The 20527-nt window shown below is 45.7% G+C and overlaps 1 protein-coding gene across 1 annotated transcript; it reads right to left on the reverse strand.

Moving 5' to 3' along the window:
• Positions 1–6206: 6206 nt before the first annotated feature.
• LOC148142863 (uncharacterized) lies at positions 6207–16283 on the reverse strand. Its single transcript, XM_087973875.1, has 2 exons — positions 16206–16283; positions 6207–9129 (listed from the first exon to the last, which is right to left on the reverse strand). Exon 2 carries the CDS (start codon positions 8729–8731, stop codon positions 7724–7726), a length of 1008 nt encoding a protein of 335 aa, XP_087830001.1. The 5' UTR covers positions 8732–9129; positions 16206–16283; the 3' UTR covers positions 6207–7723.
• Positions 16284–20527: the final 4244 nt, after the last annotated feature.

The raw sequence follows: 20527 nt of genomic DNA on the forward strand, positions 1-20527 counted from the left end.
TATTCATAGCATTGTCTCATTTGAGGAGGATGATGTGAGTCTGACCAACAAACCGTTTCATGTAGTCACCCAATTTAATTAAAATTTTCTTTAACTTAATTAAAGAAAATAACTCTAGCAGGCTAAGATTTGTGCAATTTGTTTATAAGATTTATTTATAAGTCCATTGCTCTCGATGTGGTCTCTGCCACATTGGGGAGTCTGGACGCCAACTTGCAGAACATTTCAGGGAACAGCTCTGAGACGCCAAAACTAAATGACCCCACCACCTTGTGGCTGAACACTTTAACTTCCCCCTCCCAATCCGTCAAGGACATGCAAGTCCTCGGCTGCCTCTCCTCCAAGCTCTAGCTACCTGACGCTTGTAGGAAGAACACCTCGTCTTCTGCTTTGGGACCCACTAACTACATAGGATCAATATAGATTTCACCAGTTTCTTTATTTCCCCTCCCCCCACCCCCACACCACACACCTTGTCCCAGATCCAGAGTTGAAAAATGTGGCGCTGTAAAAATGCCTAGAGGCCATGCCTTTAGGAATTCCCTGGCTGTTCTCTGGCATGGCACTCATCCACAGATTCTATCAACAAACACATTGACCTGGACCCAATACACCGGCAAATGCAGCGTACAGTTGGAACTGACAACCGGAAGCGGCAGAGACAAACCACTATAAATGCTGGAGGAAACATCACAGAAGCGCTTCACGAGAGGCTCCCAAGCACTAAGGATGTCACCTAGACAGGGGATGAAACGTCTGCAACAAAAATTCCCAGCTCGGCGAACAGAACCACAAAAAAGAGCACCCGAGCTACAAACCTTCTCACAAATTTTGAATTGAGCATAGGAGTTGGGACATCCTGTTGCAACTGTCACACATGCCACACAGCACAAGGCGTGGCCCGTCTCTGACTTACCGTCCCTTTGAATATCAGGGGGAAGACACCCCTTTAATTGTAACATTCAGGAAAGATGCCTTACTTCAACAAAAATGTGCTGTGCTCACAGATGTTTGGACAGAGGAAGGGAGTTGCAGTCTGGGGTGAAGCTCAATCTTCATTCAGAGAAAGAGAGGAGCAGCAGTAGCTTCAGAAGCTCATGGTCCAACTTGCGCATTCAGACAGTAGGGGGACTCTTCTGGGTAAAATCTGGGAATGAAGCAATGTCTCCCCCTTTCCATTCCTTATCCTGGGAGGGAGAGAGAAGGGGGGAAGCACTGTTCATTTGCAGCAACGGGAGGCAGAGAGTATGAATCCAAGCAGGGAGCAAACTCTGCAAAAGTCAGTTTCAGTCGGCTTCTTCTGGAATATTGTGTGCAATTCTGGTCTCCCTTCTATAGGAAGGATGTTGTGATACTTGAAAGGATTCAGAAAAGATTCACAAGGCTGTTGCCAGGGTAGGAGGGTTTGAACCACAAGGAGAGGCTGAATAGGATGGGGCTGTTTTCCCTAGAGCATCTCAGGCTGAGTGTGTGTTTTTTAAAGAGGTTCATAAAAACTTGAGGGGTGTGGATAGGGTGGATAGACAAGGTCTTTTCCCTGGGATAGGGGGAGTGCAGAACTAGAGGGCATAGGTTTCGGGCGAGAGGGGAAAAATTTAAAAGGGACCTTGCAGTCAACCATTTTTTGCAGAGGGTGATGCGTGTATGGAATGAGCTGCCAGAGGAAGTGGTGGAGGCATCTGGATGGATATATGAAAAGGAAGGGTTTAGAGGGATATGGACCAAGTGATGACAAATGGAACTAGACTAATTTTGGATATCCGATTGGCATGGACAAGTTAGATTGAAGGATTTGTTTCTGTGCTTTATGTCTCTGACTCTATGACTGGTGAAAAGCGTTGGCATTCGTCGAAACATTTATGTAACAGAAAATTATAAGAGGGTAAAGATTAGCCTCACGTCATTGATCCATGAATCCTGGTGTAGTATGGATGTATTTCCAGTAATAGAGTCAGTATGGCATGGAAGGAGTCCAAAATGACAGCTTCTTTTACAAAAAGTCACACTTAAAACTTACATTTCCAGAAGACTCAGATTTAAGACAACCGTGCGTTAATATAAGACAGATAAGTCTGGGGTATATGTTACATATTTGATGGAATGTTTATAGCTCTCAAAGCCTGATTTGCAGTTGTTGCTGGGCTCGTAATATTGTAGAGCAGAATATTGTGTATCTTCAGTAAGAACGTCAATACCGCATGATAGATGTCCATTTTAGCAACTTGAGTGGACTCTTCATGGAGTATGCAATCCACCACATTACCCTGCTGTATACATTTACATAAAGATCAGCACAAAGATCTTGGGTATTAAGAAAGGAAAGAATGTTCCACAGAAACTAGAATTGTGTGTTTTGATTTTCTATTGTGGACTGACAGCGATGACCTTTGCAATCTCTTTCCACAGGAATATTACAAGAGAAGAATTTGGAGGCAGAAATCTCAGACCAAACATCACATCGAAGTCTGACAGTCGCTTGATTCACCAGGACTTGGATATTGATGGCCTTGAAATCAAAGGGGAGAAGGTCTGTCTGCTTAGTTAGGTTTTTAACGTAAGTGTGACTGGAAACTCAGAGTCTCACATACCCACACACCAGAGTAGTGACTGGAACATGCTTTACAGACTGAATGAGAGTCCTCCAATTACCAGTTCACCAGTAACACCACACCTGTGCTGCAAGTGTGAGCAAGTTTCAACTGATTGTTGAACCTGGAGAAATACGAGTATACCTGCACTCGGAGAAATCATGAAAATGCAGGGAGTGTAGGAACGGTTTCCCTTCCCCGCCTGCCTGATATTCATCAGCATTTATATACTGGGCAGCGGCCAATCACCTGCATTCAGCACAGGAAAGGCTTCACTCAGTCGCATCACCTCCTAGTCCACATTGTGGAGAAACTGCTCATCTGCCCTGTCTGCTGAAGCAGATGAAGGACATTTTTGTTTTTATCCTGGATGGAGCATACTGCAGGTATACCTGAAATAGATACATTTGTCTCTGTCCCATTGAGTCTCCAGCACAGGGCCAGGCTCAATTGGTCTCTGTGTTTATTCTCCACCTGAGCCTCCATCCACCCCTCTTCATTGCTCCCCCATCTCCCCTCCATCTGCATAAGGGTATCCCCCACTTTTCGAAAGTCACTTTACACTACTTCACTTTTACAAAAGACCTACATTAATACCTGTTCTCACAAACCGAAAGAAATCCGAAGAGGATTGTCACTTTTACAAAGAAAGGCATAATATAAATTAATTCATGGTAATTGCTTCTTCGCTTTAGGCCCATTTCGGCTTATGAAAGGAACACTCTACTTTCAAATAGTGGGGGAAAGCTGTATCAATACAATACAGCACAGTCACAGGCTCTTCTCACTTGGTTTAGGCACACACACACCCTCAAGCCTGTGCTAATTCTTAATTCTTACTTAGACCTGCTATTTATTGCCCATGTGTGGTTTCTGTTCCTCTGTTCACCTCCCCTTCATGTGTCTATCAAGATACACCTTAAACATTGTTAAGATGCCTGCTTCCACTACCTCCACTGGCAGTGCGTTCCAGAAACCCACCACCTCTCTGTGTAAATTCCTCACCCCCACCACTTCTCCCCCAAACAGTCCCCCTTTCACCTTGAACCTGTACCCTCTTTTAGTTGACCTTTCCACCCTGGAGGGAAAAAACGCCTCTGACTATCACAGAATCCCTCCAGCGTGGAAACAGACCATTCAGCCCAACAAGTCAACACCGGCCCTCCAAAGATTAACACATAGAGACCCGTTCCCTTACCCCTATTATCTACATTTACTCCTGACTAATGCACCGAACTTACACATCCCTGAACATTGGGGCAATTTACATACAGACAATCCAACTTAACCTGCCTCTCCCTGGACGCTATGGGTAATTTAGCATCGCTAATCCACCCTAACCTATACAAGTTTGGATTGTAGGAGGAAGCCCGAGCACCCGGAGGAAGCCCACACAGACACGGGAGGTGGGGTGCAGGGACAATGTGCCAACTCCACACAGATAGTTGCCTGAGACTAAAATCGAACGCAGGGCTTTGGCACTGTGAGGCGTCAGTGCGAACCACTGAGCTACCCTGCCACCCCTGTCCAGCCAATCTGTGTGTCTCATCATTTTGTCGAGGTCTCCTCTCAGCCTCTGTTTTTCCAAAGAAAACAATCCAGGTTTATGCCTCCTCTGCTCATAACGAGAGCCCTCCAGACTAGACAATGTCCTGGTGAACCTTGTCTGTACCCTCTGCCAGACCACCCACATCCTTCCAGTAGCACCGTGACCAGAACTGCACACAATATTCCGAATGTGGTCAGAATAAAGAGCTGTAACGTAACTCTTACACTCAAGGAAGCATGCTGTGTGCCTTCTTGACCACCATGCCCACCTGCATTACCACTTCCACGGATCTATATGCCCAGATCCCTCTGTATGCCGGTGCTCCTATGTGTTTTGCCATTTATCATACAATTCTTATATTTTCTTCATCACTATCGAGCTTCACTTTAACTGTCTTTCTCTCTTCATCTCTTTTTTCCCCCCTCCTCACCCCTCCACACATCAGCATATCATAAGACAAGTGGAGCAGAAATTAGGCCATTCAGCCCATTGAATCTGCTTCGCCATTCAATCATGGCTGATACGTTTCTCAACCCCATTCTCCCCGTAACCCTTAATCCCCTTGATACTCAAGAACCTATCTATCTCAGTCTTAAATATACTCAGTAACTTGGCCTCCGCAGCCTTCTGTGGCGGTGAATTCCATAGATTCACCACACTCTGGTTTAAGAAGTTTCTCTCCCCTCTGTTTTAAAGGGTCTTCCCTTGACGCGAAAGCTGAGCCCTCAGTTTCTAGTCTTTCCCATCAATGGAAACATATTCCCAACATCCACGCCGTTCATTATTCTGTAGGTTTCAATTCGATCCCCTCTCATCCTTCTGAACTCCATGAAGTATAAACCTAGAGTCCTCTAATGTTCTTCATATGTTAAATTTTTCATTCCTGGACCATTCTTGTGAACCTCCTCTGAACATGTTCCAGGGCCAGACATCCTTCCTGAGATATGAGGCCCAAATCTACATACAGTACTCCAATTGTGGCCTGACTGGAGCCTCACAGAGCCTCAGAAGTACATCCCTGCTTTTATATTCAAGTCTGATCAAAATAAATGCCTTCATTGCATTTGCCTTCCTAACCACTGACTCAACCTGTAAGTTTACCTTGAGAGAATCCTGGAGTAGAACTCCATAGTCTCTCCCCATAATCTTTCTGTTCCTGAGTAGCAGCAGAGATTTACAGATACCTCGATTGTTTTCAGGGATACCAAGGGATCTTGGGAATTGCCAGTATCTCGGGAGGAGGCAGAGAGGAATGTGGTGTGGTCCTGTAAACTCCAGAACTTTCCAAACTCCCTGAGTCAGCAGTAACTCTTTCTGGACCAAGAAACAAAAGGGCCACTGAGAAACTGCTACATCAGAAGACCTCAGAAGCAGAAATGAGGCCATTCAGCTCATTGAGTCTGCTCCACCATTCAATCATTCTTACGTATCAAGGGTTACGGGGAGAATTGAGTTGAGAAACATATCAGCCATGATTGAATAGTGGAGCAGACTCAATGGGCTGAATGGCCTAATTTCTGGTAGTTAGTCATCCCTGGGAAGAAGGACGCAAAACAACAAGTTGTTTCCTGAGACCGATGAGCTAAGTGCTTAATAACCTCATGACAAAAGGACAATTAAGTTTGTCTGTGGAAGGAAGGCACTGACATAAAGGGGTTTTTTTGCAGGAAACGCTGTACCAAACAAACCACTAACCCTCGAGGATAAGAAGGTAAGCTACAGACCGGAGATCTCCAGAAGTGTGGGGAGGTGGTGTTAGAATCTAAAGAAGCATCACACCACAGATTTGAAAGCGAGGAATCTCCACCAGAATGCAACTCCAGAAAGATGCAGCAGCAGTACTTGGAAGAAGAATGCTGCACTGAATCCCTGGATACTTCCAGAGACAAACTGTTGGTGGAAACTCAGTTAAATTCTGCCATCAATTGGGTGATAGCAAAGTTGTGAGTGAGGTTGAACTTGGTTACTTGAGGAGTTTTATTTTTGGTTGCTGCATACAATAAAGTGTAAATCATTGTTTCAGCAGTTAATTGTGTGCAGTTTCTGAGTTAAGAGCCAAATTAAGGCGATTCACCCACAACCACAGTGAGAGGCTGGGATTCATGTTGACTCCATTGCATTCAGCAGTACATCACGTCAATACTCTTATAAAGCGAAGGCTGACAGCACCACCTTTCTCAAACAGAGGAGAGTGTCGCCCAATAATCTGTAAAATTAGCATGAAAAGTGGTGTAACCTGCTCTAGTGAGAAGAATAAATCCCCAACACTTTAAAATCAGCAATTTATTTATCCAACTCTCACGGTGAACAAATGAACAAAACTATTAACAAACTGGATACAGGCCAGGAGCAGATGGGTGGCACTAGTTTAGTTAGGGATCATGGACTGGTTGGTCTGAAGGGTCTGTTTCCAGGCTGCATGACTCCATAGCACAGAATGAATGGGGATCCATCCCAAAGATGATAAAGGTTTCAAGCACCACCTTAGGCAAATGTGTGGACTCCCTCCAGATAACTGAGGGCAGTGGGGCACTGTGAGGGTCAGTAGATCAGTCAGCCAGCCAGTTCTCTCCAGGAGACTTCTCTCTTAAGAAAGGAAGTGGTTTCCTGTCCCATCAGCCAGATTATCCAGTTTGGATTAGGTCCTATATTTCCAACAAAACAGGTAGACAGGGCAGTGTCTATAACAAATATGTTATTAAACTTGGAAGAGTGCTGAAGACATATACAAGGATGTTGCCAGGACTCAAGGGTCTGTGTAAAAGGGAGAGGTTGGACAAGCTAAGATATTTTTATTTAGAGCATTAGAGACGGAGAGGGGCCCTTAGAGAAGTGAAGTGATCGTGAGAGGCATGGAGAGGGTGAATGCACTCAGACGTTTACCCCGGGGTTGGGGAAGTGAGAGCTAGAGGGCATCAGTTTAAGGTTAGAGGAAAAAGAATAAAAGGGAATGTGAAGGGCAACTTTTTTTTTATGCAGACGGTGGTACACATATGGAATGAAATGCCAGCGGAAGTGGTTGAGGTGGGTACATTAACAATATTTAAAAGGCATTTGGACAAATAAGTGGATAGGAAAGGTATGGAAGGAAATGGGCCAAGTGCAGGGAAATGGGCTTAGTGTTGATGGACAGTTTGGTCGGCATGGCACCAAATGAAATGATGAAGGAGCAGCACTCATGAAAGAGCAATGCTCCTAAAGTTTGTGATTTCAAATAAACTTGTTTCACTGTAACATGGTGTTGTGTGACTACAGACTTCTTCAACTCTGGGTTTGTCTCAAACTTGATGGGATACTTTGTCCAACTCGGCATATTTTATCAGTATTGCTTGGAGGAATTCTTTTTTTTAAGATTAGATTCCCAATAGTATGGAAACAGGTCCTTTAGCCCAACAAGTCCACACAGACAGTCACCGAGGGTGGAATTGAACCCAGGTCAGCATCGTGAGGCAGTGGTACTAACCACTGAGTCACCATGCCACCCAGGTGGTGGGCTTGGGTGGGGGGGGGGGGGGGGTAGGGGATGGTGAGTCCAGCACAAAACAAAAAAAGCCCACTGCACCCACTGTCAGAATGGGCAAGAGGTTCAGCCCTGGGGGTGACCCACTGCAGCGTCACTCGTGGAATCTGATTGTTGGGTGCACTGGTGCCCCCGCTGGTGCCTCCGCAAGTTGCAGGACAATGTGAACCTCCGCCCGCAGTCGGGGCAGGCAAACGGCCTCTCCCCGGTGTGGACCCATTGGTGGGCCAGCAGTTTGGAGGAGCGGGTGAACCCCTTTCCACACTCGGGGCAGTTGAATGGCCTTTCCCTGGTGTGGACCCGCCGGTGGGACAACAGGTCAGAGGAATTGCTGAAGGCCTTACCACACTCAGAGCAGGCGAAAGGCCTCTCCCCCGTGTGGATTCGCCGGTGTCTCAGCAGGTCGGAGGAATTGCTGAAGGCCTTCCCGCACTCTGGGCAGCTGAAGGGCCTCTCCCCCGTGTGGACCCGCTGATGGGCCAGCAGGTTGGAGGATTTACTGAAGGCCTTCCCGCACTCTGGGCAGCTGAAGGGCCTCTCCCCCATGTGGACCCGCTGATGGGCCAGCAGGTTGGAGGAATTGCTGAAGGCCTTCCCACACTCTGGACAGCTGAAGGGCCTCTCCCCCGTGTGGACCCGTTGGTGCCTCAGCAGGTTGGAGGAGTCGCTGAAGGCCTTCCCGCACTCTGGGCAGCTGAATGGCCTTTCCCCTGTGTGGACTCGCTGGTGCTTCAGCAGGTCGGAGGAATTGCTAAAGGCTTTCCCGCACTCGTGGCAACTGAAAAGCTTCTCCCCTGCATGGATTCGCTGGTGGGTCTGGAGGTTGTCCACACAAGTGAACCCTTTCCCGCACACGGAGCAGTAAAACGTCCTCTCACCAGTCTGTATATGCTGGTGGGCCAGCAGGACACAGGAGCAAGTAAAGCCCTTCGCCCGCTCGGGGCAGGAGAACGGCCTCTTTCCAGTGTGATTGCACTGATGAGCCGCCACCACAGATGGGACACGGAACCCCTTCCCGCAGTTGCCACACTTCCATGGTTTCTCAACGGGGAGTGTTGCCTCGGGTTTCTCCATGGCCGAAGCTTCAGCTGCGCACACACACACACACACACGTGTACAACCCCGCCGTGAATTCTTCTTTCCAGGCAGTAGAGTTGTTTCAGGCTCCACACTTAGTGCGCTGCAACAGTCGGGTCTTTCAACCAGTCCCCCCGTACTCAAACAGGAAGCAAAAAGAAAGCTTTGCTCCTTCTCACAGAATCATAGTTGAAAATTGTTGCGGTCCTGATGGATTGAGTGACTGTCAGACATTGACGTGAAAGTGAGGAATGGAGACGCTGGAGATTCAGAGTCAAAAAATGCGTCGCTGGAAAAGCGCAGCACAGCAAGCAGCATCAGATAAGCAGGAAAATCAACATTTTGGACTTGAGCCCTTTATCTGTTGACTTTGAAACTTCTGTCTTCAAGATAGTCTGTAAGAAAAGATTACAAAAATCATCACTGCCAGTCCGGTTAAGAATGAGACATCAAGGCATTGACACTGACACCAGAGAGAAAGTGTACATATAGATGTGGCAAATGTTAGTGGCAAGCCAGACTGATAAAGATATGTAGCACAGAAACAGACCCTTTGGTCTAATTCATCCGTGCCAACTAGATAACCTGACCTAATCTCGGCTGATTTGCCAGCATCTGGCCCATATCGTCTAAATCCTTCCTAATCGTATACCCATCCAGATGCCTTTTAATGTCATAATTGTACCAGCACCCACCACTTCCTCTGACAGCTCTTTCCTTAAACACGCCACTTTCTGCATGAAAGACTTATCCCTTAGGTTCCTTTGTTAAGTTCTTTTGCTTGAGCTTCTTACACTGCAATACGCCAACTTCTGTGAACAACCAAACTTTATTAAGTACAGTACAAATTGTGGAGAAACTCTTCACACTCTTCGCAATGCTTGAACACAACAGTACCAAAAAAAAACCCTTAAACAAAGTAAAACTGAAACAGAGGCTTACAGTTGAAGTTAGAAGGGCAGAAGGAGACAGTATTAGCAGCCTTTCTCCAGACAGCCCACTGCTTAACTCACCCAAACAAGACTTCAGCTTTCAGGACTGACCACTCCCCTTTCATTGTACAGGTCACTTCTAAAACATAAAAGCTTTGGCCTCAAGTCTCACCTGTTCACACATAACCAAAAATGCCTCTCAATACCGTTTTTCATCTCTGTACTAAACCAGTCGCTTCGGAACTTGGGACTTTTTACCACCCCTCTGAAAAAAAACCAAGGACACAGCATCCTTGTGAAGAAGGACCAGCTTTTAGAAAAAAGGACCAGCTTTGTGACAGAGGGATATAGGCCAAAGACTGGCAGATGGGATTAGATTAGTTTCAGAACATAGCATGGAGTAGTTGCACTGAAGGGACTGTTTCTGTGCTGTTTGACTCGGTAACTGTTTTGCAATGGTCTGAAAACCATTTTCTTGCCTTCCCCCATAAACGTCCACTTCTTTGTTGTTCCAAAATCAGATGAACTCAGCCTTGAATATATTCAATGATCCCATAACTGCAGGAAGACATCCCCAGTTCTGAACTCTTGCTAATATACCACTTGCCTTCCTCATTGCTTGCTGCACCTATCTGACAACTGGCATTAACTGGTATGGTAGGACGCTGAGGCCCCTTTATACACATTCCTGATGAAGGGCTCGTGCCTGTAACGCTGACTCTCCTGCTCCTTGGATGCTGCCTCATCTGCTGTGCTTTTCGAGCACCACACTTTTTGACTCTGATCTCCAACATTTGCAGTCCTCACTTTCTCCACATCCCAATATATCACCATTTAAACAATGCATCTCCTTTCTGCTTTCCCTCCCCACCCCCCACAGGGAATGCTATCACTTCACATCGTGGTACTGCATTTTCCATGAGTTTGCCAACTGAGACACAGACCTGGCCCAACTTTTCCAGAATCTGTCCCCTCCATAAATTGAGATGAAGAGAGGGACACACACAATAAAGATGTTTCTGATTAGTAGGAGGACCGCGCTCCTTCCGGTCCTCCAGGGCTTCCTATTGGCCCAACAATAGATCACGTGCAAGTTCCGCGGACAGCCAGGAGCACGCGCAGGTTTTGCTGACACTGGCGAACATGCGCAGTGTGTGTTGTCACCGAGGAGCATGCGCAAGATGCTCTGTGAAGTTGCTGGTGTTACCGACAGGTTTTGTGCCCAAATGACAATCGGAGACAAGAAAGGCTGGAGCGACGTTTTATATTTATCCTGCGGCTCCACATTTTATTCCTTTTGCATTTTATTTGACGACTCATCTTTTCCTCAGGGTAGGGGACTCCCAAACTGGAGGGCATAGGTTGAAGGTGAGAGGGGAAAGATTTAAAAGGGACCTAAGGAGTAGAAAAAAAGTGTGAAAGTTAATTCCCCTTAAGTGCCCTCTCCAAACCTGCACATCCTTGGATTGTGGGGAGAAACCGAGCACCAAAGGAATCCCACGCAGACACAGGGAGAATGTGCAAACTCCACTCAGACAGTTGCCCGAGACTGGGATCAAACCCGGGTCCCTAGCGCTATAAGGCAGCAGTGCCAGCCACTGAGCCTGTTCAGAAAAAGCAGCAATTGATTTATATTAGGGTGGGAGGGGAAAGGATAAAAAGGGACCTAAAGGGCAACTATTTTACGCAGCGGGTGGTGCGTGGGTTGAATGAGCTCCCAGAGGAAGTGGTGGAGGCTGGTACAATTACAATATTCAAAAGGCATCTGGATGGTATATGAACAGGAAGGTTTGGAGGGATATGGGCCAAGAGCTGGCAAATGGGCCAAGATTAATTTAGGATATCCGACTGGCACGGAACAAACAGTTTGTTTCCATGTTCCACTACTCTATTTCTACATTGTCAGAACTGTTATGACACAGACTGCACCCCCCACTAATTTAAACCCAAAAAAGATTTACCCCATGTGATAATGTGAAAATTCAAGAGGTAAGGAACTGTTTCTAAAAGTCACTATTTAAAGTTTTATTTAATGATCTAGGACACTAACTTGCAAGTGTTTAAATCTGCTGTGATTTTTCGTACTGCCAAATCTATTCAAATCTGTCTAAACTAGTTCAAATCTCAGACAAAAGCCCTCAAATTTTACAACACTGGGTGCAACCTCCCCCACCTAATTTAAACCAGCAACAGAGAGAAGGTTTAACCCATGTGGTAATCTGTGAAAATTCAAGAACCAAGAAACTATTCCCAAAGGTCAGTATTTAAAGTTAAAATTAACAACTTTATTTATTAACGTCTAACGGAGAATAATTAATTAACAACAATTTACAACTCCTGTCTCTAACCTATCTTCTACCTTCCCCTGTATAATACCAGTCCAATAAAAACCCCTGATTCAGATTTACCAAAAGATTCAGACTTCAAGACCAGCCAGCTGTTAAATCTTCTCTTTGTACCTTCCTCTGTAGATTTGCTCTCCAGGTCGGTGTCGATGTTTTTTCTCTGTGCAGACTCCTTCTCTGGACAGGTACCTCTCAGAGTTCTCACTAGCAGCCTACATTTGTTGGTCTTTTGACAGTTCTCCTGTAACTGTTCAACTTTTTTTTTTTTGATTTTGTACTCCAAAGCATCAAATCATTTCATTGGTGTTAATATTAGATTAGATTAAATTCCCTACAGTGCGGAACCAGGCCCTTCGGCCCAACCAGTCCACACCGAGCCTCTGAAGAGCAACTCACCCAGACCCATTTCCCTCTGACGAATGCACCTAACACTACGGGCAATATAGTATAGCCACTTCACCTGACCTGCACATCTTTGGACTGTGGGAAGAAACTGGAGCACCCAGAGCAAACCCACGCAGACACGGGGAGAACGTGCAAACTCCACACAGTCAGTCACCCAAGGCTGGAATCGACCCTGGTGGTGTGAGGCAGCAGTGCTAACCAATATTCTCAAAATACTAAATTCAAATTTGATTGGAATTCAGTATTTTGGGGCAAGATTTAAATCGATTGGCCAAAATTGAGTATGTTTTTGTCTCCAGGCAACCCAGCTGAGCTGTTTGACCAAATGTTAAATTGTTACCTTGTTCACAACGTTTGGTGCAATGTCAGGTGGTTCTGCTCGCTTTTCAACTCTCTTGAAGGTAGAATACACCTCTTCACCTTCTAATAGAACCAATTTTTCAAGACTAGGAATCGGCCATTCACCCCTAACAGGAGAAAGTGAGTACTGCAGATGCTGGATATTAGAGTCAAGAATGTGGTGCTGGAAAAGCACAGCAGGTCAGGCAACATCAGAGCAGGAAAATTGACATTTTAGGCAAAAGCCTCATTCACCCCGAACAGCCTGTCCTCAACTGCACATAGTTCAATGCAAGTTTGAGAAAGATGGCTGCAGCTTTGTCTTAATATAAAATTGAACATGCGTTCAAACTTTAATGCTATTTCTGAATATATTATTTTAGCTATTCTCAATTTGAAAGATCAGCCATTTCTCGTGCACCCCCATCTCCCAGGCAGTGTCATCACCAACCATTTTCTCTCTCTCTTCTGAGAAGAGCTTGATACAGCGATCAAAGAGAGTTCGAGGCATGAGAAAGTTTAGTGGGAGTTGGAAGAGATACAGAATGGACAGGGTGACAGAGTGTGGGGCCATTAAGAGACTGGGGGGAACAGAGGGTGGTGGGGGCGGAAAGACTTGGGGGTCAAAGGGTGGAGGAATAGAATGAAGGGGAGAGAGAGAAAATGGGGGGCAGAGAGTTGCGGGATGAGAGAGAATGGTTGGGGGCAGTGGGTGGGGAGAGAGACAGCACAATTCCCACCTTCCCCAGGACTGGGGCAGTGTCCCATGAACTGGAACCTACTCCTCCCACAGCAATCATTTCTCAATCCACATATGGCTAAAGCAGAAGATTTATATAATCCCTGCAGGCCATTTCACCTATCAAATTCACATCGACCTTCCACACAGCATCCCACCCAGACTCATCCACTTACCCTACAGCCCTGCAGTTCCCCATGGCTAACCCACTCTAACCTGCACATCCCTGGACACTTTAGCACAGCCGAACCATCTGAAACTGCAGATCCTTGGACTGTGGGAGGAAACAGGAGCACCCAGAGGTAACTCGCGCAGACAGAAGAGGGAGAAGATACCAAATTTCACACAGACAGTCATGAGAAGGTGGAATAAAATCGCTTCTAACAATTCTCCCACACCTGCAAAACCCTGAGTACTATGGGTAATTTAGCAGGGCCAACCCACCCTAACCTGGGCAAAGATAAAAATCACATGACGCCAGTCCAACAGGTTTATTTGGAAGCACTAGCTTTCGGAGCACTGCTCCTTCATCAGGTTGTTGTGGAGTATAAGATCATAAGACACTGAGTTTACAGCAAAACATTACAGAGTCATGCCACTGAAATGATACATTGAAGAAACCTGGATTGTAAAGTCTTTCATCTTTTAGAATGAGTTGCTGGTGTCATTAATATGTAAATCCCAGAACTTCTTCTAAGGCTCAAGATAACTTAAGGTTTGATAAGAAAAGATGACAACTCAGCTCAGACAATGCATTAAAGGTGTGAGGCCAGAGTCTGTCTGTATCCCAGTTTTTGAGTCAGACTGGTTCTATTTCCAAAGTGGAATTTATAAAATATTCCATGTATTGTCTGCCTGCAGATTGTGCACATGAGAGAGAGAAAAAGTCTTGTTCCTTACTGTATATCTCTATGTCTATTGCATAACAGATGCTTTATTTCTGTTGATGTAAATATTGTTATAAATCATAGCTGGGTACTAATACTTAGATGTAAGGGAGAGAGAATTCTTCAATCAGGGCACTATAAGAATCCTGGCAGACCCCTATTTCTAGTTTACTTACCAATGAACAGACACAAGCACCTATTTAATTCTAACTTTTCACTTATTTTGTTATATTTTCTGGTATGATACTCTTTGTCTGGATGGTTTACAGGCTGGGAGATTGTGGATTGGACTTTGATTGACTGAATGATTTATTGTTCCAGAAGGTGTCAAAGGAGGTTAAAGCTTCAGCAGAAATGAAGCAGAGCTGAGAACAGACAACAACTGTGGGAACAGGGAGATCAATAGAGGACAAAGAAACCAGGACCTGAAATCCGAGCTGACACCAGACTACCCTGTGATCAGTGCTTTGATTAGCAGTGTCAACCCTCTACCTTTACCTCGCTTCCCATTCGACTTGAATGCCACATCTCCCCTCAATATTTAGGATCCAATCCTTGTCATCCTGAAGCCATGTCTCTGTAAGGAGTCCCAGATCAAAACCTGGAGTGCAGGTTCATAGTTCCTTGAAGGCAGAGTCCCAGGTAGATATGATAGTGAAGGCAGCATTTGGTATGCTTTCCTTTATCGGTTACAGCACTGAGTAAAGGAGTTGGGAGGTAGGTGATTTTGCAGCTCTACAAGACATTGGTGAGGCCACATTTGGAATATTGTGTGCAACTCTGGTCTCCTGCCCATCAGAAGGACGGTGTGAAACTTGAAAGGGTTCAGAAAAGATTTACCAGCATGTTGCCAGGTTTGAAAAAAATTAGCTCTCGGGAGAGGCTGAATAGGCTGGGGCTGTTTTCCCTGGAGCGTCGGAGGCTGAGGGATGACCTTAGAGGCTTATAAAATCATGAGAGGCAAGGATAGGGTAAATAAACAAAGTCTTCTCCCTGGGGTGGGGGAGTGCAGAACTAAAGGTTTTGGGCGAACGGGGAAAGACATAAAAGAGCTCTAAGGGGAGCCTTTTCACACAGAGTAGTGCATATATGAAATGACCAGCCAGAGGAAGTGGTGGAGACTGGTATAATTACAGAATTTAAATGGCATTTGGATTGGTCTATAATAGAAGGGGTTAGAGGGATTATGGGGCCCAGGGCTGGCAAACAGACGAGATTAGGATAACTGATAGGCATGGAGAAATTGGACCGAAGGGTCTGTTTCTGTGCTGTACATCTCTATGACTCCAATATAAAAGGTTCAGGGGGATATAGGTTAAACACAGGCAGGTGGGTCCAGTTTAGTTTGAGAACATAGTCAGCATGGACTAGTTGGACTGAAGGGTCTGTTTCTGTAACTGACCTGTACTGGTCTTGCCTCCCCCATAACCATCACATCTTTGTTGTTCAAAAATCAGATGAACTCAGCCTTGGATATATTCAATTATGCCCAAACTGCAGGAAGGGGTCCCCACTTCTCAACTCAATTCCTCTTACTAATATACCACTTGCCTTGCTCACTACTTGCTGCACCTGTCTGACAACTTGCATTGACTGGATTAGAAGGACGCAGAGGCCCCTTTGTTCATCCACACATCATTGCTGATGAAAGGCTCGAGCCTGAAATGTCAATTCTCCTGTATTTGCCATTGAAAAAAGACCTGGACTAACTTTCCCAGAGTCTGTCCCCTCCCTGGATTCACTTCGTTTCCCTTCAGTTCCTGCAAGTCAACAGCTCAACCCCGGAATGGAGAAGGGGGTGAGAAAAGAGTGTGCTGTACTCACAGATGTTGGAGAGAGGAAGGAAGTTGCAGTTGGGGTGAAGCTCAATCTTCGTTCAGAGAGAGAGGAGCAGCAGCAGCAGCAGCAACTTCAAAAGTTAATTGTCCTACTTCCGCATCCAGACGATGGGTTTGCTGTGATTGGCAGGAGGATCAGTCTCCATCCGGTCCTCCAGAACTTCTCATTGGTCCATCAAAACAAGGTCACGGAGTGTTTCCGCTTGTTGTGTGAGCATGCGTAATGTCTTGCTGACACTGTGGAACATGCGCAGTACGTTGCTGACACCGAGTAGCATGCGCTGTATGGAGACGTTGGCATTACTGCAGATTTTCAAAGTTAAAAATCACACAATGCCAGGTTATAGCCCAACAGGTTTATTTGGAATCACTAGTTTTCGAAGCGCTGCTCCTTCATCGGTTGGTTGTGGAGCAGAATCATAACACACAGACTTTATAGCAACAGGATTGCAATGTCATGGAATGGAATATTAAACAACTTTAGCTTACCTCTACCATTTTTTAGAATGACCATGTTAGTTTTGATTCCTTCACATGTAAATCCCAGAACTTTTCAAAAGTTACGTTCTCAAGATAGCTTTTAACAATAGGTGTCATCTCAATCAGATAATGCATTGAAGGTGTTAAGTTAACGTCTGTCTGTGTCCCAATGTTAGGTCAGACGGATTCTATTTCTATCGTGGTATTAGAGAATCTTACGTGTATGAGGTTTTGAGCAAAATAAAATGCGATTCTGCAAGTACAAATTCAACCCACAAACTTTTATGTGTGTGTGTGTGTGTGCAGGAGAAACCGTGTGATCATGTGTGTGTGAGAGAGTGTAATGGGGTATAAGTCTGTCATAGGGTGTGTATGTGTGTGTGAGTGAGTGAGAGAGAGAGAGAGTGTAATGGGGTATAAGTCTGTGAGAGGGTGTGTGTGTGTGTGAGAGGGAGCATTTGAGAGAGCGTATGTGTATGACAGAGAGTCTGTGTGAGTGTGTTGGTTTGGAGGAGCATGTATTTGTGTGAATGCATGCTTGTGTGTGTGTGAGAGAGAGAGAGAGAATGCATAGTATAGTAGGGTCACCTGTAGTGTGACATGAACCCAAGGTACTAGTTGAGGCCATCTCCATGGGTACCGAACTTGGCTATCAGCCTCTGCTTGGCTAATTTGCATTTTTGCCTGTCCTGAAGTCTGCCTTGGAGGATGGTCACCCGAAGGTCCAAGGCTGAATGTCCCAGACCGCTGTAGTGTTCCCCGACTGGGAGCGAACACTCCTGGCTGTTGATTGTTGTGCAGTGTCCATTCATCTGTTGCTGTAGCCTCTGCTTGGTCTCACCAATATACCAAGACTCAGGGCATCGTTGCCTGCAGCGTATGAGATAAAAAATGTTGGCTGAGTCACATGAGTACCTCCTGCACTCATGGTGGGTGGTGTCCTCACGTGTCATGGTGGTAATCGTGTCAACATTCTGATACGTCTTTCATCATCTGCCGTGACAGAGTTGTATTGTGTTGTCCTGAAGGCCAGGCAGTTTTCTGAGACCAATTATCTGTTTAAAGTTTGGCGGTTGATTGAAGGCGAGAAGTGGAGGTGTGGGGAAAGTCTTGGCGAGGTGCTCATCCTCATCTATAATGTGTTGCCGGCTGTGAAGAATGTGGCGTGGTGTTTCGGCTCCTGAGAAGTACTGGACAACAAAGGGTACCATTTTGGTTGCAGCTCGTGTCTGTCTCCTAAAGGAAGTCATTACAGTTTCTTGCTGTGACACATTGGAACTGGGAGTTGATGAGTTGAACATTGTACCCCGTTCTTATGAGAGCATGCTTGTGTACTTCCAAGTGTCTGCCATGTTCCTCCTCACCTGAACAGATCCTATGTATGCGAAGGGCTTGTCCAGAGGGGATGGCTGTTTTAATATGTTTCATGAGAGAAGTGTAGCACTGTCAGGTTATCCGTGGTTTGCGGATACAGAGAAGTGCTGAGATACCCATCCTTGATAGAGCTGCATATATTCAAAAATGAGATAGATACTAAAGAGTATTGTTGTTTCAGTGACTCCTCACCATGGGTCCAGAGGAATAAATGTCATCAATATATCTGGTGTATAGTGTTGGTTGGAGGTCCTGTGCAGAAAAGAAGCCTTGTTCGAACCTGTGCTTGAAAATGTTGGCATACTGGGGTGGAAGTTTGGTCCCCATGGCTGTTCCATGTGTCTGGATGAAGAACTGGTTGCCAAAGGTGAAAATGTTGTGGTTGAGAATGAAGCGGATGAGTTGTAGGACAGTGCTCAGAGATTGGCATTTGTTGGTATTGAGTACTGAGGCTGTTACCGTGATGCCATCATCGTGAGGAATGCTGGTGTAGAGTACTGACACATCCACGGATTCAACTAGTCCGTGGGTGCTGAGCTTCTGGAAGGATTGGATCAGAAGTCTTGATGAATGCTGTCAGTTCACAGTTGTGCTCTTTGGTCAGATCAGCTGGTAGTTGCCTGTCGTGTTCCTGGTCAGTTGTTTGTACACTTCCTTGCAGAAGTCCATTTATTCCGAATTACTAAAAAAACTGCATAAATCCATGTAAGATTCTGTAGCTCCCACTTTAGAAATAGAATCAGTCTGACCTAACATTGGGACACAGACAGACTTTAATTTCTCACTTTCAATTATCTGAGCTGAGATGACATCTATTGTTAAAAGCTATCTTAAGAATGTAAGTTTAAAAAAGTTCTGGGATTTACAAATAAAGGAACCGAAACTAACATGGTCATCCAAGATGCAAGCTCACCTGCACATCTTAGCACAGCTGATCCACCCTAAAGTGCAGATCTTTGGACTGTGGGAGGAAGCCAGAACACCCAGAGGTAACCAGCACAGACACAAGGGGGGGAACATGCCAAACGTCACACAGACAGTCACCCAAGGATGGAATCAAACCCAGGCTCCTGGCGTTATTAAGCAGCATTGCTAACCACTGAGCCACCATCCCACCCACTGCTTTGAGGTTCTGCTTTGTCTTTGCAGCTTTTAACTTCTCATGCGCCCTCAGCAGAGGCTGTCTCCTGCTGACATCGTTGGACCACACCCATTGCACCTCCCTTTCCCACTTCTCCAGCCCAGAGCACACTGGTTCCTGAATCCTGGCACCAGATTCCGATACCATCTGTGCTTCTGCTGCCAACTGCAGAGAACGGAGGCAATCCCCGTCACTATTCTGTCCCTTACCTCCCCTCCCTAACGTTGTTCTTGCTCCTCCCACCGCACAGTTAGCTCCTCCCCCCTGCAGCCCTCTCTCAGATCACCTTTACCTGCCTGACCCGGGCTCACACCCCACTGACCCTGTCCACTGATCCCATCAGAAGGCTCTGTCCGGAGGGAAAGACCATCTCCCGGAATAAAAAACATCTGATTAACTTTCCGCCTTGCCTTCCCAGCGTGTCAGCAACCTGTCTTCCAGCTCCACCTCTCTGAGCTGAAGGTCCTCCAACATGTGTTTGCCCTGGATCACATCATCCAGAACCTTCCACCTTTTGCAAATCGAAAGACAAGTCTCACCCTGCCCTCTCCAGTGTCTATTGTGTAACTGCTTAATCATTTCTAGTGGCCAAGCAGAGACTGATAGCCAAGTTTGGAACCCATGAGGTTGGCCTGCACCAGGACCTTTGGTTCATGTTACATTACAGGTGACCCCACTACACTGTACACATTCTGTCTCTCACACACAGCCATACATTCTCACATACTCACGCAGGCACTCTCTCAGATATACGTGCTCTCTCAGATGCACACACATGTACCCACCCACACTCTCACCCACACACACATCCTCTCACAGACTAATACTCCTGCAACTCTCACTTTACCAAGCATGCACACACGCAAACACACACTCTCTCAGCCAGACTCATGCGTATGCACACACTCACTCACTCTCATGCATGCACACATAGATAAGACTATGGGGTGAATTTGCATTTGCAGAATTATGTTTGTAGATACATTCTATTTTGCTCAAAAAGTGCACAATCTGCAGACAGTCAATCCATGTAATATTTTATAAATTCCTACTTTGGAAACAGAATCAGTCTGACTAAAGACAGACTCGAACCTCACATCTTTCATGCATTGTCTGAGCTGAGATGGCACCTCTTCGTAAATCCTGAAGTTATCTCGAGACTGTGACTTAAAAGAAGTTTTGGGATTTACATACTAATGAACTGAAACCTGCAACCCATTCTAAAGATGAAACACTTAAAAGCAGTCGAGGTTTGTTCAATATATCATTTTGCTACAAGTTCTGTGTCTTATGATCCTGCTGTACAGTTACCT

The sequence above is a fragment of the Chiloscyllium plagiosum genome, unplaced genomic scaffold (genome assembly GCF_037043375.1).
Source record: "Chiloscyllium plagiosum isolate Xiang-an unplaced genomic scaffold, Cpla_swu_hap1 HiC_scaffold_27, whole genome shotgun sequence".
Lineage (NCBI taxonomy): Eukaryota > Metazoa > Chordata > Chondrichthyes > Orectolobiformes > Hemiscylliidae > Chiloscyllium > Chiloscyllium plagiosum.

What these genes read in the sequence shown, in the direction of transcription:
- LOC148142863 (XM_087973875.1), bottom strand. Translation starts at nt 8,731, where the DNA reads ATGGAGAAACCCGAGGCAACACTCCCCGTTGAGAAACCATGGAAGTGT.